The sequence below is a fragment of the Podarcis bocagei genome (assembly GCF_964188305.1).
Source record: "Podarcis bocagei genome assembly, chromosome: 2".
Taxonomy (NCBI): domain Eukaryota; kingdom Metazoa; phylum Chordata; class Lepidosauria; order Squamata; family Lacertidae; genus Podarcis; species Podarcis bocagei.
The window spans coordinates 102,452,021-102,473,223 of NC_138126.1; the positions used below are offsets into that span (position 1 = coordinate 102,452,021).

Below are 21,203 nucleotides of genomic sequence, written 5' to 3' on the forward strand. Positions count from 1 at the left end.
TTTCAGCCAAGACTGGGGTCCCTTGGGACCCCCAAGGCTGGCAGAGGCCTTGCTTTGTGGTGGGGACGAAGTGGTGGTGGTGGTGGTTGGACTCAACTCCCAGCATGCAATGCTGCTGTGGGCCTGGTCTCACAAGAAGTCCAGAGGATAATGGATGGATAAGGCTGAGGTACATTTTTAAAAAAATAAAATAAAGGAAAGCAGAGCTTTCGAAGCTGGAACTTAGCTGTTTCCTATGGATCATTTCAGTAGTAAGGGGAGAGAGATGGATTGCACTCAAGCTTCAGTCCCCTTCAGCCAGCCCAGGATCTTCCGCCCTGCCTCTCCCCCCCGACACCCAAAAGAACTGAACCTAATTCCTTAAGCCCACGAGATGGCTGCAAAGGCCATTCGTTCCTTGTTTTATCGCTGGGAAGGCACTGACACCGTGGGGTGGGCTAGTGGCTTGGGTGGGGAAGGTTAGTAAAGCAGGGTGGCTTGGATGTTTCTCCTCTTTGATGCTGTATGTGAAAGCTGATTGCAAGGAGGCGTCACTGCAAGAAATGGGTGCGGCAGTGTGTGTGAGATCGGGAGTAGCAGGGAGTGGCGTTGGGCTGTGTGCTTGTGCAACCAACCCCACCCTCTGCCCTGCTCCAGTTCTCTGTCTAAGAGTTAGCTGCTCCTTCAGAAATGGTTCCTGAGCAAACGGCCACTTCCACTTGGACAAGATGCTGCCCGCTCTGGACCGCTTTCCCTGCAGAGCAGTGCATCAAGGCAGGCTAAATAGGAGGAAGCCTGGTGACAGCCAAGAATGTCGCAGCAGGCCTGTGTATGTCCTTCCTAGTGGCCACGAAAGCAGGAGGGTCTGCACCAGGCCCTGTGTGTGTTGTGTGTTTCTGTCCTTCCCTCCCCACTCTTGGGATTCTCCTCCTTAGGCTTCCTTTCCCTGCACGGTGCTGAGGAGGCGGCTGCAACCGAGGGGTGAATTTGGATGTTTCCCAACACCCCTCTCTTTTTACCCTAAGTGGCCAGCCCAGCCCCAAGGCGGCATGCTTCCCATACAGCCCCACGCGCAAATAGGTGGGAGGGAGGGCTCTTACCATAGTGCCAATGCTGTAGGTGGCAGCAGGGCCGATGGTGTGGTGGTAAGGATCTGCAGCTGCATAAACTCGGCCATAACTAGGAGCGAACACAGGGGGCAGCGTTAGAAACTGGGGGGTCGCAGAGTTGCCAACCCTAAATGTTAAGAAAATCATGAATCAGGCCCTGGATGTCATACATAGTTTTGTGTTTTTTAAAAAAGTTATAATACACCTCAACAGAAATGGCAGGATTATTTTCTGAGTTGTTAGGAAACAGCCCACCACAGAGCTTTCGGTCTTCTCCATACACACACACAGAGCACTTCAAACTTTGGACACCCTTAGAATACGCCAAGATTTGTGAGCCACGTGCAAACTGCATCTTCATTCCCACCACTCTGGTTCCTTAAGCCAGGATGAAATTCCCCCTGAACATCTTCAGAAGGTCTAAGGGAAGGAAGTCGTTACTAGCAACCAAGGGCTGGCCACTGGAAAAGTGTTGCAAATAAGGGAAATTCTGTGCTTGGCACCAGAGTGCAGGGGAAAATACGCAAAACCTGAAAAGAACTGAGAGAGCATAAAAGAAACACACATTAAAATAGGTTGCGAGATGTGCATTCGGGAGCACCTGCTCAAGCCCAGCCCTTGCCCATCACCTGTGCTGCCTTGTCACAGATAGCAGTGGGCATGTTGTGAACTGAAAGAGCTGCCCTGGCATGGACTGCTGCTCTGGTTCCACCTTGCAGAGTATCTCCCGCTCTCACTGGCAGCACAACTCCCAGGTCTCTGGCCAGAATGACACATTACATGCCCAAGTTGTGTTTCCAGTCCCCTGGGCATTCCTTCTCTGCTGCAAAGTGGCAATTGCAGGGTGGGGGGGCAGTGAGGTGTGCAAGAAAGAAGCATGGGCCTGGAACTTGGCCAGAAGTGATGGGTGTGGGAAGAATGAAACAAGTGCCTGCCCCTTCCTCAGACTTGAGAGAACAAAGGCATTGGCAGCCCAGGGAGGGAAGGAGGAGGGAGGCTAGCTAGGGAGAGGCACCGCAACTTGGGCTCCTTAAAAATCTGGCCAGCTCCTAGATCAGCTGTGGGGGAACCTTTGACCTGTCAGATGTTGCTGAACACTGAGTTCCAATCATCCCTGGCCACTGGCCATGCTCGCTGGGGCTGATGGGAGCTGTGGCTCAGCAAGATCCAGAGGGCCAAAGGTTTCCCACACTTATCCTAGATGAGGAGTGGGGAACCTCAGGGCAAAATGGTCCTCTGAACACTCCCTGGGCTAGAAAAGGTTCCCTGGCTAGATGTTGTCCTAGATGGTGAACATTAAGTCTGTGATGCTGTGCATCTGTGCTTATTAGAAAAAGGAGATGGAGGAGGAATCAGAGTGAATTACAGTGTGGCAACCAGATGGAAAAGGGGATTGAGATGAAAAGAACTGGTTGTGTTTGGCACACAGGAAATGGAGGCTGAATAGTTTCCTGGCTGCCTCTGGAAAACAGGAAAGGGTGCAGGAGGATGGGGAACAGGGACTGGAGCAGATCCTTTGGCAATAATGGATCATATGAACCAAGAGGAAGAAATTATAAGAGGATTTTGTATGTGAGGAAGAGAAGGAACAAAGAGCTTAATTCCAGGGGTTCTTAGACTAATATTTCAAAAAGGAGAATGGAGTTGCAAGACTGATATTCAATAGCTGAAGTCTTAAAGCAGCAAAAACTCAGGGGATTTTAAGAATGCTTCTTATTTATAGTTCAAATTACTTTGTGTGCATAATGATAACTTGGAGGTTTGAATACTGCAATGGGCTCTAAGTGGGGCTGCCCTTGGGTCTGGACTGGAGGCTTGTGGTAGGCAGATTGTGGATGGGGGCTTCTGGTCAGGGTCCTTCCCAACTCTACAATTCCATGATTCTAGAACATGTCACAGCATTGTTAAAACAGCTGCACACCTGCTAACCAAGCCAGGTTCAAGGTTCATGGATTGACTTACAAAGTCCTGAGTGACATGGGTCCAGGACACCTCAGGGATCACTGAGATCACATGCAGGAGTGTCTTTGGTTGTTCCCCGAGTTGGTGAGGCTTGTTTGACAACAATGAGAAGCCTTCAGTGTCAACAGCCCAGTCCTATGGAACACGCTGCCAACAGAGATTCAGCAGGCCTCTTCGGTGACAACTTTTAAATGCCTGCTGAAAACTTTTCTGTTCTGCCAGGCCTATGCAGGCAATTAAGAGTACACCTGTTGTGCTTTGTTGATGTTAGTTTTTTATTTTAAAGTTAATTTTTGATGATTTTATTGTTTGGTTTTTTTGTTTTCATGTGGCTGTAAACTGCTGTGATATAGCTTTATGATACAGAGGTATATAAACACTTTTAAATAGATAAACCATCTCAGTAATTCTTGACACAGCCCTGTAAGGTAGGCCAGCATTACTGCAGATGGGGGGCTGAGATTATGTTGGGATTCACCTAAGACCACCCTTGTGGCTTAAATGAGATCCGAACTGTAGCTCAGAGCCCATTCTTCTAAACCAGGGGTGAGGGAACCTCCCTCTAGATATTGCCGTTGGCCAAGTTGGCTGGAGCTGGTGGGAGTTTGAGCCCAACAATGTCTGTAGGGACACACAGCTTCCCCTCCCCCTGCCCTAACCATTGTGCCCTAACCATTAGAATGCCTATACATTAAGTAAAATGTGGGCATTTTAAACCAAGCAGAATAACTAAACATGCATTTTCCTCTTTGTCGAGAAATAATAGATGTGGAAAACTTTATATCACAATTTATTTAAAAGTCCATTTATATTTTCCAGGAGACTCATGAGAAGGACCTGGCAAAAATCTAATAGGTTGCTTACAGCTCTTTCCTGGGAAAACTGGATGGGTACCCTCCCCCCATTCTGTCTCCATGTTTTTCATCTGCATGCTTCCATGGAGGAAGAATGTCATGTTGGAGTGATCTAAAAGTAGTTACCGTTCAACGGTTTCCCTGATATTCCACCGATAGACTAATTAAATGACAATCAACCGCATTTCTAATAGGATACTAAAAGACAAAGGTAGTAAAGGGGTGAGGGGAATGTTAATCAGTGTGAATTAATAACCAGATAAATAATATTTCCTCCAGCTTTCCAGTAAGATAACCACAGCCACCTTTGTCATAATTTGGATATTAGAAGACCGAGGGGACTGTGAAGAGTTAAATACAGCTGCCTTGTTACCACAGAGCTTTGCCCTGCAAGAGAGGCCACCTATCAGGCCCCACAGAACTTGGTCATGTTCCATACAGTTGCTCCATATCCATATGAAGTTAGGCATGTCCACCAGAATAGAATAGAATAGAATAGAATAGAATAGAATAGAATAGAATAGAATAGAATAGAATAGAATAGAATAGAATAGAATAGAATAGAACAGAACAGAATAGAATAGAACAGAATAGAACAGAATAGAATAATTGATTCCTATAGGTGTGAAAGGAATGAAGCAGATTCTCATGAACAACTGGTATTGGAGGCACGTTATAACAAGAGCCAGGGGTCAGGTCAGATTGAGTCTGGATAGCTCAGCTGGTTAGAGCGTGGTGCTGATAATGCCAAGGTTGCAGGTTTGATCCCCGTATGAGACAGCTGCATATTCCTGCATTGAAGACGGTTGGATTAGATGATCCTCAGGGACCCTTCCAACAATTCTATGCGCTGCTGAGCCCTGGAGTTTCATATCCAGACAGGTCAAGCAATGGCCCTCACAGATGCAGAAGGGGGTTTGTAGAGGATGGGAACACGGCCTGCTGAAGGCAATGATGGCCACCTTCCTCACTCCTTGGGGTGTCCTATCCAGACCCCGTAAACTGGTGGTGCTGGTGGGGACAGTGCGGGGGCACCCTTCCTCATCCTTGTTGTCGAGGATGCTGGCTGATAACACTGGGCAGGGGAACAGGCCATGAACCGCAAGATCAGGACTAATAAACAGGTAGGGCTGCTTACCTGTCACTGTAAGCTGCCGCTGCCGCTGCTGGCTGGGCATATCTGTAGGCTGCGTAACCCCCCTGGAGCAAAGAGGAGAGACAAAAAGTTACTGCGAAGGCTGCGGTGCCTGTGCCAGCAACCAGGAAAAGAGGCATCTTGTGCCATGAGGCTGGTTCTCAGCAAAGAAGCTGGGCACCCCAGGTGCTAACCAAGCTCAGGAGGGACGCATGCAGCCACCCCACCAGACTAGCCCAACACCAGTCTCATTAGCATTCCCCGGGGATCTCACTAACATTAACCTGCAGAAATTAAACATGCTGAGGAGAGAATGTCACCTCCCTGGCGGGTGGCGGTGTTAACGAGATGTCGCCTCTGATAAATCCGTCAGTGTGCGCCTGAAATATTGCCCAGAGCACTTTAAATATGGAGGGGGAAATGCCGCTAGAAGACAGCATGCTGACACTGGACCAGCAAATAAATCCTGCCCTGGGGGGGGGGGGGAAGCAGCTGTAGAAGGCACAGGGCCACTGGCAGGTCGAACCTGCGTGCGAGCCTGAGCGCCACCCCTCTCCCAACATGCTCTGCTGTTTTGCAGTGGTTCTCCTACAGCATGTATGGGGGGAAGCTTATTTCAAGCTGTTTCCTTCACTGCCTTGATGCTATGGGGGACTCTGCAATGGCGGGGTGGGGGTGGGGAGAGTCAATGGTACACACACCTCATAAGCAGCAACTCAGGAGCGATGAAAAGGGATAGAGCGGATGGAGGGTGTACAGTTGCTGCCTTACCTCCTCTGCTCCCCACTGCCCCGAGACCAAGCAGAATATCCTTTGCGCTTGCGTTGCATTTGCAAGCACTGGCTCTGCAAATCCCCTGCCCGGTCGTCTCTCTTAACCAAGTGAGCAGGTGGGATTTGTCAAGACATGAAATATCCTTCCCAGAAGGTCATGTGCCTATTTACCTGCGTGTGTGTTTGTGGGGTGAGAGAGGAGTGGCGTAGCACGAGAATCAGCCGGTGGGCTACTGCAGCTTGGACTGGAAAGTCAACAAACAAGAATTTCTCTCACTCTCTCTCTCTCTCCCCCCCTGTAAGAGCAAATCGAGAAAGGCTGGACTTACATAAATTTCAGCACCGTAGAATCCGTCCTGGTAAACCACTCTGCAGAGGAAAGAAGCAAAATGCAACGGTGGCTTATGGCTGCGTGCGAGGCACTTTGAAGTCCATTCCGTGCGACTGCACATTTGTTTCAAAGGGTAACCCTGGCTCTGGCATCAAACGGACCTTGTGACTCTGGTTTTCAGTGCTGCTAATGGCCTCTCTCTGCCTCGACGGCGGGGGAGATGCAAATGTGCTAGTCATCAAGCTGGATGGGGGCGATCTGCCTGACAGGCAAGTGGGATGACCAAGAAGGAGCAGATGCTCCTTCGGGGAATCTGGCCGCAGCCACTCAGATATGCTCCATGCTTAAGCATGCACATGGATGCTATGGTTACTCATGTATAGATACTAAACTAAGCCAGTTTCTAACTCCTCTGTCAGTAGGGAATAGAAAGAGTCTGTAAAGGATGCAGCTTCTGTGCCTACTATGGCCAACTGTCCCCTTCTGCATGGCCTCTAGTCATCGTCTACCTCCACCTTTGGAGGCAGCAATGCTTCTGAATAGCAGTTCACAGAAACCGCTTGCAGGCTTCCTCCAGGCATCTGGTTGGCCGGGGTGAGAAAAGGATGCTGGACTAGATGGGCTCTTCTGATGTTCCCATCTTTCCTTGCCCAGATGTCCCTCATGCTTCCCTTGCTGCCAAATAAATCAATAAGTAAAATCTACACTGCGCAAATCAGTTTCATACTAGAGCATACAAATAAATATTTTGCGCAAAGCACATCTGCATGAATGCAACTGGCTTGCATAATTTATGATGGGCAGAGGAGTTGAGGGTTCTTACTTGGGGGGGGGGGACAGGCGGGGAGGAAGTGCACAACTACACAGTGTGCTTTCCCAGCTGTGCAATGATTGTGATATGTGAAGTGCCACATGAGTGTCTTCTATGCGGCAAGTACATGGGTTTGACAGTCACACCCACTGGACTCCTTTAGCACTATTATCTGCATAGTCACAGTATTCAAACCAAACCAAACCAAACCAAACCAAACCAAACCAAACCAAACCAAACCAAACCAAACCAAACCCTCACTTTATATATAACTGTCAGTTTCTATTTCACTACACAGAAGAGATTGTACAGGAAACAACCAGTTTGCACGTTACTAAGGCATGCGTGTGTGCCACTTTGGGCCCCGGAAGGGGGCGGAATGGGCTGAAGCATGCATTGACCTGCAACGCAACCCCTGCACCAGTGGGAAGTTGCCTGTATTCCTCCACCTCGCAAAATAAAAAAAATGCGAAGAGGCAAACAGGGACAAATCTTCTGAAAGAGCCAAGACAAAATGGCCACTGAATACCTTCTGTCTGCCTCCTGAGTGTGCTAGTCACAGTGTTACTTCTATGGCCAGCTATCCTAATCAAACAGGCACACCTAACGCAGACGCCTTTCTCTAGGTGAAACGGGCAGCCAGCCAGGTGCAGATCTGCCCCAAACGTGGCTGGAGATGTAGTCAGGGCAGGGTGACTAGGAAGTGTTTCCTCTGAGGCTTGCTCGTCGGGAATGTGGGGGCAGACCAATCGCCTGTTGTCTCTGTCCAAAGAGCCCAAAGGCTCCCCCCGCCCACCTTTCGAAGGCCCGTCTCTGCAGCAAATACTCACGCTCCGTAAGCGGGGATGGGCGGAGGTGGGGGAGCTGCCCGGAACGTGTTGTAGACCGTGCGCCCCCGCCCCCGTAAGTGCGCCCCCCGGTACGCTACCGCTGTTCCTGTGGCTGGGTATGGAAAGCCTGTCACTGTGGGAGAGAAAAGGAAACCGCCATGAGCACCCCCAGAAGAGTCCTCTCCTGGTGCCAGACACGGCCTGCCCACCTCTGTGTGGCAGAGGAGAGATCCCCCAGAGAGGAAGCGAGGAGCTTGCCCCTCTTCAGGTGTCCTGAGAAATATCCTCATGATATTTCATCCCACCCTCTATTCTCTATTATATACACATCCTCTGGGAATCTTTCTGCACCCAAAACTCCCCTCCTGCTCCACTCTCTTGAGAAGAGCTCCATAGTATGACTCCTCCTCTGGCCTGTTTCACTGAGGTCCTAAGGATAGCCCCCTGCCCCCAGCCCCCTCTTCTTGTTTTGTCATAGGCACCTGTGTCAGGAACAAGCAAGCAAGGAATAGGTTGTTCTGCTCCGAGGCTTAGCAGCCTTGCCAGCTTATTTAAGGGGCAGCTCTTGCCCAGGGACCTGGTCTGATCCAGACATTACCTGCATAGAACTCTGGGCCATAGACGGTGCCCACCACAGGGTTCAGTTTCCAACCTGGGGAGGAAGAACAAGGAGACGTGAGAGCATCACCCTGGCCCATGCCTGTCCTGTGCTCTCACTGCCAGCCCCACCTGCCAGAGACCTAGGTGAAAGGCCTAAGGAGCTCTGGGTCAAGCTTTCTAGCAAACAAGAGCCAGTTTTGTCATCTGTATACCAGGATGTACTACAAAGTCAGGCTCCACGCCTGCCCACGCCCTGACACAGCCCCCCCCCCGAAAGCATATTTTTTTAAAAAAGGCCTGCCAGTCTTCCAGCAATGACCAGCTCTGGCCTAGCACACCCTCTTGCCACAGCTTCACTCCATTACCATTTGTGTAGGGATTGGCTGCCTTCTTGTTTGTCATTACCCGGGCCGTGGCGTTGTTGACCTGGCGACACAAAGCACAGAGAAAGTGAGTTAGTGGCAGGCCTTGGACCAAAATATCCTCCTCCCAGGAGGAAACCTGGGACTGGAGACGCAAGGAACGTTTCAGGACGGACAAAAGCCAATCAGGATTTGGACCAGATTCTCCAAAGAGTATGGGCTGGAAACCCTGCCTGCATATGCCAGGTCTGGCAATGCCCCGATTTCCTTATCTTAGGTGTACAGCCCTTTGGAGCACACAGGGAAAGGAGAATGTTAGCCGCTTTGAGACTCCTTAAAGGGAGTGAAAGGCGGGATATCAAATCCAAACAACAACAACAACAACAACAGGCTTCAGACATTTTGAGTGGGAAGTTGAATTTTGGAGCTTTCAAAGGAAACGTTCCTGAACCTCTCCATTCCCAGCATAACGTTCAACACCCAGCATGCAGGGAGGACCCTGCCCAGGCTTCATGCACAGTGGGAGATCCATTCACCAGACAGGCTTGTGAAGACGCAAAGGAACACACAGGGGCAGGAGCTCCAGAAAACGATGGTGTCAGCATCAGATCAGCACTGCCTGTCCGCCCTTGACCACAGCCCTGGCGAACTCAAGCAACATTATTCTGCAAGAGGCATCTTATATGGCACAACACTTTGTGCCTCAGTGTGATCAAGAAGGGTCCACCAGGGCGAAACCAAAGGCCTTGCTCCATCTCACCTCCTAACTCACTGACACTGAGGCTGCCCATCCTGTAACATTTTGAAGAAAACAAACCAGAACCACAACCAAGAAGGAAGCCAGGCAGCAATACGACTACCCTTTAGGGCCTAGGCGTCGCAAGTGGTTCAATCTGGCTGGCGCCTGGGAGGTTGGAGGATTTGGCAGTATCACGCTTGCCCTCCCTCCCTGGCAGATCCCAGCAGACTCCTGCTGGAGAAGGTCTGCCCTCCTCTTCTTCTTTTGCTCTGTGCCCCACCCCTCCCCACCACCTATGGGAGATCAACAGCACAGGGCATGCAACATCCACTCGCCCGCCTGCGTGTCCTGGGAGGCCCAAGAGGTAGAAATGGTTAGAAAAGAAAGGGGTGTCTGTGTGTGTGTGCATGTGGGGAGCAAGTGTGACTCCTAACGCCCCGACGCAGAGCAGGCAGTGCACATGTTCGCACCTCGATCTTGCGTCCCTCTACGATGGTGCCATTCAGCTTCTCCCGTGCCCGATCGGCATCTGCACTAGTTTCAAAAGTTACAAACCCAAAACCCTGTGAGTGGGGGAGAGAAAGGGAAATGGAGAGAGAAAGAGAAAGAGGGGGATTTGGGAGGGAGGGAGAGAGGGTGGAAGAGGAGTAGGAGGAAGAGAATGAGAAGGGGGGAAACGGGGGTGGGGGGACAGGACAGAGAGAGGGGGGTGAGTAAGGAGCAGTAGAGAGAAGAATCCCCCAGGGCCTGGGGAAAGAGGCAGGATGTGAACTTCCCAAGCGACCCCCAAGGGCTGGGGGGGGGGGAGAGGGACGAAGCAAGGAGAAGGGGAGGGGGTAAGGCTCAAGAGGAAAAAGGACAGGCGCCAGCTTCCCAAGAGGCCAAAATTGCAGGGCAAGACGTGGCAGAGTACATTGCCACTGCCTCATGGGAAGAGTGAGGTGTTCTGGACTGAGCTACTGGTACTTGCAATGGATTCCACCTGGAGAGGCATTACATTCCTGGAGATACATTACAGTATATTCATTCACTTTCTGAATGTCTGATGGAAACTGGGAAGTCCTCATTCTTTGACCAAGACCAAAGGCCAAACCAGACAGTGACATGGGAAATCTGGGACTGGGGGGATCTCCTAACACCTTTTCCAAAGTTTAAATGCAGCTTGGGGTGTGGATAAAAGATGTGGTGGTGGTTGGGAGGGCTTTAACCCTTTCCCCATCATTGCAATTTCCCATTTGGAATACCCCTCCCCAAACATTGCCATTAGCCCTTTGGGGAGATGGGGAAAACACAGGCACCTGGGTTATACCTGCCCACCCCTACCCCCCTTTCCAAAAAACCTAATATAAGTTTTGTGGCAGGGTGGGGTGTGGGGTGGGGATTTGAATCAGGAAGACATTGTAGGGAGAAAGGAATACAGTGGTACCTCGCAAGACGAATGCCTCGCAAGACAAAAAACTCGCTAGACGAAAGGTTTTTCCGTTTTCGATTTGCTTCGCAAGACGAATTTCCCTATGGGCTTGTTTCGCAAGACAAAAACGTCTCGCGACTTTGTTTCCTTTGTCTAAAAACAAAGACATGTTTTGTTTATAAAGTTAATTTATTTTCCCTTCAATTTTTGAACTGCTCTTTACAGTATGTGTGGCTTTAAAGAGCAGTTAATAAACTGTTGTTGTACCAAATTTGGCTTTGTTTGGACTTTTTTTGACCATAGGAACGCATTAATTGATTTTCAATGCATTCCTATGGGATTTCGTGATTCGCAAGACGAAAAATTCGCTAGACGACAAAACTTGCGGAACGAATTAATTTCGTCTTGCGGGGCACCACTGTACTAGTTGTTGGGAATCACAGGTGGGGGCAGTGCTGTTGCACTCAGGTTCTGCTTGCGGGCTTCCCTTGGACATCTGGATAGCCACTGTGAGAGCAAAATGCTGGACAATATGGGCTTCTGGCCTGATGTTTAACCTTATGGGTTAAACATCCCCTTTTCCCAGTGCCATGCTCCTGATCCAATTCCCCACCCACACCATGACATACACATAAGGAGAAATTAAGCTATGAAAAAGACGTGGGGAGATCTGGTCATCCATCTCCCATGTCACAGTCTGGTTTGACCCCAAAAGCCAATATTGAACCTGAAGAAACGGGCCTAGGAAAACTCAGTAAATGTGTTATTTAACAGCTGGGAGAAATTTCAAATCCTGTCAAACTAAACACCCCCATATCCTCCTGGAAACAAAATGCAAACTATTTTAATAAGTATTTTGGCATCTATTTCTGAAAAAGACCCATGCTCAACTCTATCTCCTGCAAAACCTTTGCAACAACTTGCCTTATGTAAAACGTTTCCCCCCTCTTTTAATTTGAGTGATTTCCAGTTTCACCATGAGAGGGTGTTCTTTTCCTGCAATTAAATTGCCTTAGCTATAAGGTTTGCAGCTCCTAGTTTTATCATCTTTCCAAGCTTACTCTCTCTGTAGCTTGCTTCAGAGTTAGAATCTGAAGAATGCACAAACCTGATATTGTGGAGTATCTTCATTCAGCATGTTCACTTTTAGGGTGAAAGTTAAAACAACAAACTTTGATTCTAAGTCAATGGCTGTAGGGTTTTAGGGGGCAGGTGGAAGAGAGGGGTGATTAGAAACTAGGCAGGCAACTTGAGGCACAGAGAGGAAACTGGAAGGGGCAAGAGGGCAGTCTGGACCCTGGGAAGGCGCACCTACACTGATGTTTGGGTTGCACCAGACATCAACATGCTGAACCCACCTTGGAGCCGCGCTCATTGAAAATGATCTCAACATCCAGGATCTTTCCAAATTGCTGCAGAGCAAAACAAAAACAAAAGTAAAAATGGGATGGAAGGTAAAAATAGGAGTAATCATTCCCTGTCCACTCCATCTTAGCATGTCTGCTTTCATTTATTTATTTATTAAATTTAAATACCACCCTTCGCCTGAAGACCACAGGGCAGTTTACAGTACAAAACCACAAAAATACGTCATGTAATAACAAACCAATAAAAAACATCCCTGTGACTTTTTAAAAGGCCATAGATAATTTAATTAGTCCAAGGCCTGGGAGAACAGAAATCTTTCATACAGTGGGGGTGGAGGCAGTCCTTGAGGTATTGCATCCTGAGCCTTTTAAGCTGTCCATTTACTCCAAAAGGGCCACTGTGTCCTGGTAACCTCTGGAATCTGGGGAGTAAAGTACCACAAAATACCCACTTCTGTCATAGGCCGTTGAGAGCCTGCTCCATCCCTGGGAGCTTGATAGCAACATGGCAGACACTTCAGGATTGAAGGACCAGTCAGTCTCATGTGCTGCCAGGCTGAGAGAGGCTGAGTTCTACCTATGCATAGGCTGAGAAGACAGGTCAGTCCTGCTTGGGGCTGGGGTGGTGTCACAAGTTTCATGGGAGAGATTAGAAGGGAGCTCCTGCCATGGTATGACTTTGCTAGGAGCAGCTCTGCACTCTCACCACAAGGGCTGTTATGAGACCTCACAACAGCTGTTCATGGAGAAGATGTGTGCAGGATGCTGAGGGCACACAGCTTGAGAAACATAGGGAACTATCTTATACCAAGTCAGACCACTGGTTTATCAAACTCAGTATTGTCTACTCTGACTGGCAGCGGCTGTGCAGGATTTCAGACAGGGGTTTCTCTTATCCCCAGCCAGAGCTGGAACAAGGTGTTTTGCTGTCAGAGGAGAAGGGCACGGGAGATCAGCCAGTTGTACTGGCAATTGAATCCACCACGGGTGACATGAAAGCCTCCTACACAACTGAGATAGCAAGCCTGCTTGTTGGGAAGGGAGGGGCATAGAAATGGTCCTGATGCAACAGAGTGGAATAACTGGGGGCTCCAGGGAGTGCTGTTGCTTTTCCCCAGCATCTGCCACCTGAGGCCGTTGCCACACTCTGTCTAATGGTAGAGATGGCAGTGGCCCTATCCAGGTATATCAGGGATTGAACCTGGAACCTTTTGCATACAAAAAATATGCTCTGTCCTTTCCTTTGGGATCAAATGTTATTTGATCCCACCAATTAAGGATGTTGGAAAATTCCAATGGAATAGGAAGTGGAAATTGCTGCAGTTTGCATGCTTGTCTGTGGTCAGCAACAGAGATCAGTCAAGCAAATAGTCAATACGCTTTCACAGTGTCATTGGTTTTCTTAAGTCCGCAGACTTACAAAATGTAGCTGATTTTTTTTATTGCTTCTGACATAACCTTTATGTTGAAACAAATGTAGGTAACTAAAAAGCGGACAGCAAGGTGAATAATGTATTTGGCAGGAACCAAACTGCAGTGGAACAGAAACAGTGATGCCCGTGACAGGGCAGAATGGAAATGGCAGCACTGCCTCTGCCTGCAGCAGGTACTCAGAGCTCTCTGGGGACACTTGTCAGTGTGCTTAGCAAAAGAGGTTGTGGGCAATGAGAGGAATGGACTCACCCCAAACATTTGCCGCAGGTCAGGGTCCCGGAAGCGGAAAGGGATGTTGGAAACGTGTAACCGTTTGGGCTGCTGCTTGTCAGAACCACACTCTGGTGGGTGTAGCGTCTGGTTGTCTGTCTGTGCCGCTTCATCTGTGTGCTGGGGGTGAAGGGGAAAATTAAAGAGAGATTCCACTGTGATCTCACCACTGTTTTGTGCTTGCTTAAGACCATCACTGCCCCTTGCAAAAGCTGGCTGCAGATATATGGGCTGCCTGCAAGAATGCTAAGTGTTGGGAGTTAGGCTTTGCACGTGGCCATTGGGTTTTGAGTACGTGGTGATATGAACTCATGGTGATGGACGGGGAGTGGGTGCAGCTGCAAACCTTTAACAGCATACACAGATCAGTGGCATATGCAGATAGTTAAGACTGTGAGCTGCTCAGACCTCACCATTCACAAATTTCCTATCCGGCTTCAGGCCTTAACCTCCCCAACTGCAGAATGGGAATAATGACACTGGCCTACCTTAGAGGGTGTTCTTAGGGATTCTGATTGTTATTATGTTTGTGTTCATGAGAGAGCAGGATAAAGATTGGTGCCGCCACAACGGTGGGCAGGGACAAACAGCGGTCCTGGCTTGACCCCTCTGGGCTTGCATGTGGGTCTGCATGTGTGCAGCCATGTGGGGAGGCAGAGCTCACTCTCCCCGCTGCGCGGTGGCAAGCAGCCAGCCTGGCACTCAGGGACGGAGGAGCGGCTGGGAACTGCTCACTCAGCGCTTCCTCACTGAGCTGCATTACAACCACATCATTGGCACGATGGGATTGGCAAGCAGCCAAGCAGGTAGATTACAAGTGATTAGGGACACAAGGGGAGCCAGGAAACTTAAGCACTGAGCCACAAATGCCCACGGGGCAGCTGGGGCACTGGCATTGCCTCTGTGAACTTGCCTCCTGCTGGACAAGCCCTCGGCTCTATTTCAGGCCCAATTCACCATCCCTTGTTGTCTCTTATCCCAGATAAGCAAGGAGAAGGGTGAGGGGTTTTGATCTGCTGCTTCAGCCCACCTGCTTGCTTATAATGCTGCCCCTCGGTCTCGAACCAGGACGTTCTGCCTCCCTCCATTTCTTGAGCTGAGACCTCTCCTTGGGCTTTCCAGCTGAGTTTGCGCATGGACTGCAGAGCAACCTGGCTCCATACCTGCATCCTTGCAGATAGAACCACCCTCCTCCTTCCCTACCTGACTGCAGGCTTCCTTGAACTGGCCTGAAAACCCACTCTGCAGGCCCTCTCCGGGCCAGGGCTGGTCCCCTTTCACAGTTTCTCTTTCAAGCACCGAGTGTCTTACCGGTACTGTTTGTGTGCCCGCTATGGATTGCGTGCTGGCGTCGGTGCCCGGCTGTTCGGTGTGGCTCTGTGCTGGCGTGTAAAGAGTCAAGGCATGCTCAGGTACTGTGCTCTGCCCCGAGTAGTCCTGTGCTGGGTGTGGGTGTGGTGGAGGAGCGTATTCTGCAGGGATGCCATTCTGCGGGGGTGGTGGGTACGTTGCTGGGGGGTAGGGCTGGGCCATTGCGTCAGGCGGAGCCGTGGCGTCCTGGTTGCCCTGCAGAGACATAATAATGAGAGTAACGTGTTGACTCATTGCCTGGAGCTTCATGAGGGGCCATGAGCGTTTTCTATGGTCAGGTCCACGGTCCCCTCTTCCCCTCCCAAATGGCTGATACAAGTCCATCCAGTGACTCATCGGAGTTGCAGCAATCTTCCCCTCCGTGCAAGGCTGTATAATTGAAGGTGTCTCCTACATGCCAGTCAGTGATGTGTTGAACCAATAAATAAATAAATCCAAATTCTGCATCATGAAGACGAGGGGGCGGGGGGGGGAGGGAGTGATGCAAATTGTTAACATCTGCAGGTGTGCACAAATGTATCCTTGCTTTCAGTTAATTTAATTGAAAGTTTTTGACACTGGGAGAATTAAAAGGAGAAATGCGCATGACAAATGAAGGCAGGTCAGGTATTTTATAACCTTCTTGTCAAATGACCCATTTTGTATGCCTCTTTATTTTAATGTAGTCTCCTTTGATTTTGTTGCTATGTTCATAGTATAATTGTACCACAGAATCATAGAATTGTGGAGTTGGAAGGGACCACAAGGTCTTCTAGTTCAACCTTCTACAGTGCAGGAATCTTTTTGCCAAAATTGGGACTTGAACCCACAACCTTGAGATTAAGAGTCTCATGCTCTATTAACTGAGCTCTTTGCTTTTAGCTGAGGTTCAGTACACTACATCAATATATTTTCTTATGAGTTTAGGGAATAGAAATGAGACGACAACAACAACAAGGGTTGGGAAGCAAAGTTAAAAAGTTGTAAACTACAAATAGCTACTTGCTAATCCAGGGTGGGAAATCTATGACTCCCATCATCCCTAATCTTTGGCCATGATGGCTGCAGCTGATGGGGGCCAATGTCCAGAGGGCCACTGGTTCCTCACCCTTGTCCTAATCCTTATAATGCCTGCCAAGCTACTCCCTGACACTGAGAAGGTTTTCTCTCTCTCTACGGTTTACTTTCTAAGCTTAGGCTAGAAACCTCCAAATTTCTAAAAACAATAGCTGATCGAAACTAGATTCTAGGTTTTCTTCTGGCTATGCTGCAAACACAAGACATGGATACCTGGCCATGGAGTACCACTAGTTTTTGTCCACATGCTTCCTTCTGGCATTTCAGTTTCCCGGAATATATAAATATTTATATGTGTGGGTGTGTAGATAGATGATAGATAGATAGATAGATAGATAGATAGATAGATAGATAGACAGACAGACAGACATATAGATAGATGCACATATGTATATGGGTAATTGTGTGATACACACATATATTTAGATAATTGTGAAAAACACTATTTGCTTCTCTGTATTAACAACTCTCTTGGCCAAAGTGCAGCCATCTTTTGACACATTAAGCTGCAAGGTTCAAAGGTTATGCTTCAAAACTGAGGCTCTCAAGTGCATCCATGTGTATACATAACCATTGGACCATGATGCCAGCTAGGTCCATAGGTGTTCTGGCAGGCAGAATGGTACAGGAAAATGTGTACATTTCAGCTGTCTCCCCTCTCCAAGCTTCCAGCAGGAATCAAAGCAACAAGCCAGATTTCAAATACGCTAGATTTGTGATGTCACTATTGTGGGATGTTAGCATCCAGAATGCATAGGTAAAGGGTTAATTGAAAGAGCTGTAGAACTCTATGACCTTCATACACTCTGTGGCAGTTATGGCAGTTGGTACAGTTATGGCAGTTGGTTGAACCATCTGAACAGTTAGAGCAGCAGGTACCGTATGTTGTGTTGTGCTGCTGTCTACCTCAGAGTATGTCAGCCTGTAAATGTTAGTCAGTCTTAGATAAAAATCTACATAAGATGTTTCAGCAACTTAAGTATCATCTACCTGCATTGTATATATTTAGCCGGCAATGACAACTACACTAAGTAAAAGTTATTTGTTCTTTAAACTTTAAAAGAGAGTGTCTTGTGTAGTTTTTATAGGGGAGGGGAGAGAATGAAAGGGTCAAACGACCCAGGGCTGCCTTCTGATTACCCCGCAAATGGGAACACAAGTCTAATTCCCACAACTATCACACCTGAAATGGACCTGAAAACCACACCTGAAAAGGATGTGGGCTTTTCCCCCCAAGACAGTGTACAAGCAACAAGCGAAGCATACCTGCTTGGATCAGTTTGCCAGATACTGAGTCAAAAGTGGAGAGGCGGGGGGGGGGGGGAACGACTTACAAATGGACAGGCAACTACCTACAGTTGCTTCCATGCCAGAGCCCTTTAGCACTGCTGAGGCATTGCTTTTCTGTAATTCATTGGAAGTAGAATTAAAACAGAGGTTCCACACAGCACTTAATACAGCATTATATTATAAGCAATGCCCTTCTTCATGGTCTATCCCCCCACCTCCATAATGTTTACAATGTTACTAAGTCCTGCACATGGCCGGGGGTTAATGATGAAGAGCCTCCCTTAATTGCTCCAGCACCTGCTACTATACTGAGAAATATGCTGGTGTGACTGCCTCCTACATCAAGGGTGCAGAACCCCAGGACTGGGGAACAAATGAGGGCTTCCGGGGCTCTAGCCAGCCCTCGGGACTCTACCTAGGCCCCTTCCCACCCCCCAGGTCACATAACTCACCATCCCTGCTCCTTTCTCAAGTGCTTTTGCCTGGCTGGAAGATTATCCATAAGGATGTGCAGCCCTCAAAGGAAAGCAGCCTCCAACAATGCCTTAGATCCATAGCAGGAAATCTGACATGGCAGGTGGAAAGGAATGGCCAACACAGGATGGTTAAAGCTTGCAGAGATGTCCCCTACATACTTCCACTTGACCTCTCTCAGGGACAGAGAAGAAAGGATAAGTAAAACTGTCCATCATTTGGAGAATAGGTGGTCCCCCACTCAAACATACCAGGTTCTGGTTGGCACAGGTACACACACGGCCACAGTATCACTCCACTGATTTCAGAGTTGCAAGCAATGGCAGCAGTAGGGACCAGTCAGGGACTGGTTAGTTGCAGAAGAATGGTGGGAGGAACCAGCTGGGGAACCCCCAAGGAAAGAAGGCTCAGGACCTGGGTATTGGTAGTGGGACAACAATGAGTGATCAGAAGGAGAAAAGGGAGAAGACTGGGAAGAGGTGGTTTGGGAGCTGAAGAGGTAACAGTGCTTAGTGAGCGGGAAGAGTCTGTGGCAGAGAGAAGCCCAGAATCAGAAGCTGAAGAGGAGGAGGGAGGCAGAGATGTGTTAGGCTTGTGAAGAGGCATGGGTGTCTCTCTCTCCTGCTATGACAACATACCCTCCTCCTTAGTCTTCCAGAACCAGGAGAGGCATGAAACAGGAGGTTCAAAGGCAAGCACATAGGCATAGTCTCTGATTGCTTGGAAGAAACCCTGGAGAGGAGGGGACTTGGGTGACTGTGGGGAGGTGGGAACCTTTAGTCTTGGCAACTGCTTCAAGGAAGCAAGACCTGATGGAGATGAGTTGCTGTGCTCATTAGGCCTGACACTCCTGTGTAGATCTTGTTTTGCTAATAAAGTGTTAACTCACTTGGCATAATTTACTGCTGCTCACTCTTGTCAGGATCCTCTGGCTCCTCCTGGACCTGGTTAACATGGCAGGCCTCCCTATTTGGCTCACAAGGCCAAATCAACCAAGCCTCTCCCATCTGCCTGACAACATATGGCACTGGGGTGGTGGTGGTGGGCAGGTAAAGATGCAGCTGAGCCCAAAGACAGTTTGCAGGCATTGCCTGTCAGGGGATGGGCAGCACCTGCAAAGCACTGTGCACACCATTTTGCAACACCCAATGATGAGCTGATCATCAACACTTTGCAGTCTGCTCCTTTGTCTGCATAATTTGATTTCATTGTGACATCTGGTGACTGACAGGTGGGCGGCTCTGCCCATCTATCAAACATGGCCCGCCAGACAGATCCAGCTGCCCACAGCTGCTATTCATGTGGAAGCAGCATGAAACACCTTCTGCCTTGTAGCTGTGCCACATGGCAGCCACAAAGTGTCCACCAGCTTGCTACTGGATCTCTCACACTGCATGGAAGGTCAGCTTCCATGCCACACCAGCCATTAGGTGATCCTAAAAAATGTCTGGAGAATGGTGTGATTACATTGTCCATGCTAAGGGAGCAACCCACACAATGAAGTGGTCTACGCAATTGCCATGTTCAGCAGCTACTAATGCTACTATACACACAAACGAACACTCCTCCTAGACACAATCGTGCACAGAGTTCTCTCCCTCTTCTCTCCCTTGCTCAAAAACACACTGTTTCACACCTCACTGCTCTCTTCTCCCCCGCCTCCCATCCGACACCACGTCCCCTGCCTTGTGCTGACAAACAGCCACAAGCCCCTCTGCTAGAAGCCCAAGTTCTGCTCTCAGATGCTTTATAGCCCTCACACAGCAGTGCCTCTCTCTCTCTCTCTCTCTCTCCGTTTCTCTCTCCCGGGATGAAATACATCTGCAGCTCCTGGAGCCGAGACAGGCTCTTTAATTGTGTGTGTGGTTAATTTATGACAAGGCAAGATCACAGTGGGACAGGCTTGGACAGGCAAGCTTTCCTTGCTTGAACAGAGAAACCTTCCCACCCCATGCCCTGTCTCAAGGCTGCCCTGTTCCTAACCACACCAAAGGATACTGAAAGGCCCTCTTCACCTGGGACATGGTGGCTGGCGCAAAAAGCACACAGGGAACAACCATTTTTGAATCAGCAAATTACTCAAGGGTTACTCTGCTTCTTCCTGCACCAAGTCAGCACTCAATCATCCTGGGGGAATGGGGAGAAAGGGAGACATGCATCTGTTTTACTGGTACTACAGCATCTTAGGACATATCATGCCAAACACGTTGTTTACTGGAGAGGAAACAGGCAATCAGGCTCAAGCTGTTACAGAAAGTAGAGTGATCAGACCCAGGTCTCAGGATCCTGAGCTAGAAGTCTCTGTTGGGGCAAAAATAGGCTATAGAAATGTTCTTCAAAATGTGTGTATGTGCGTGGAAGTCCTTGTCATGGTCTGGGATTCTGACCCACCTCAGAGTCAAATGAGAACTCTGACCTGGATGATTAGGCCCCTAAAGTGCTCCATGAGGCAGTTTCCAACAGAAGCTTCTGCAGAGGAGGAACCCTAACAGATAGGCCTCCATCCCATGGTTCCAAAGAAGGCAGCTCTGCCCCTTCTTCAGATGACTCCCCACACCTGAACTACCAGCAGTTCACAATGACTCTTCTTTTCTACTTCTGGGACCAGAAGAGATTATTCAACCACACAGGAGTGCACAGCTGTATGACAGGACACAATCTCTTTAACTCCAAGCAGATTCCATCCAAGGAGGCAGGGCTTCACACAGGTCTTACCCTCAGTTACTGGCCAGTGCTGGAGCAACACAATGAGTCCAAGATTCATCCTCATTAGGAAACTCTACTGGAAGCTCTCCATGGTTCTGATTCTTAGCATTTCTAACACATCTCACCACACCTGACCATGGACTCCGGCTGAAGACAGGATACTAAATTATGCTTAAGAAACCTACCTTGCCAAATGTGGCACCCTCTAGTTGAGGTGGTTAAGTTTTGCATGCATTCGCTTGCCCTAATTTGGCAACAGAAGTTATGCATCTTGGGCTAATTTACATAGCATGCTTGATTTGTGCATGCAATACACTTTGCATAGATGCATAAGCAGAA

General features: G+C 48.9%; 1 protein-coding gene across 10 annotated transcripts in view; it reads right to left on the reverse strand.

Annotated features, from left to right (window-relative positions):
• RBFOX3 (RNA binding fox-1 homolog 3) overlaps positions 1-21,203 on the reverse strand; it is a 239,955-nt gene that overhangs the window by 2,647 nt on the left and 216,105 nt on the right. For 5 of the 10 annotated variants that reach the window (XM_081180924.1, XM_081180930.1, XM_081180926.1 and 2 more), the window contains 10 exons: positions 15,279-15,533; positions 13,947-14,087; positions 12,255-12,308; positions 9,956-10,048; positions 8,750-8,810; positions 8,383-8,436; positions 7,785-7,917; positions 6,142-6,181; positions 5,043-5,104; positions 1,080-1,158 (listed from right to left, as the gene is read on the reverse strand). In XM_081180924.1, coding sequence (XP_081037050.1) covers positions 1,080-1,158; positions 5,043-5,104; positions 6,142-6,181; positions 7,785-7,917; positions 8,383-8,436; positions 8,750-8,810; positions 9,956-10,048; positions 12,255-12,308; positions 13,947-14,087; positions 15,279-15,500 — 939 coding nt within the window. In that variant the 5' untranslated portion in view covers positions 15,501-15,533. Of the gene's footprint in view, positions 1-1,079; positions 1,159-5,042; positions 5,105-6,141; positions 6,182-7,784; positions 7,918-8,382; positions 8,437-8,749; positions 8,811-9,955; positions 10,049-12,254; positions 12,309-13,946; positions 14,088-15,278; positions 15,690-16,810; positions 17,170-17,660; positions 17,886-18,136; positions 18,351-21,203 lie in introns of those variants that run through there. The other 5 variants (XM_081180929.1, XM_081180932.1, XM_081180931.1 and 2 more) reach the window with 5 other exon arrangements.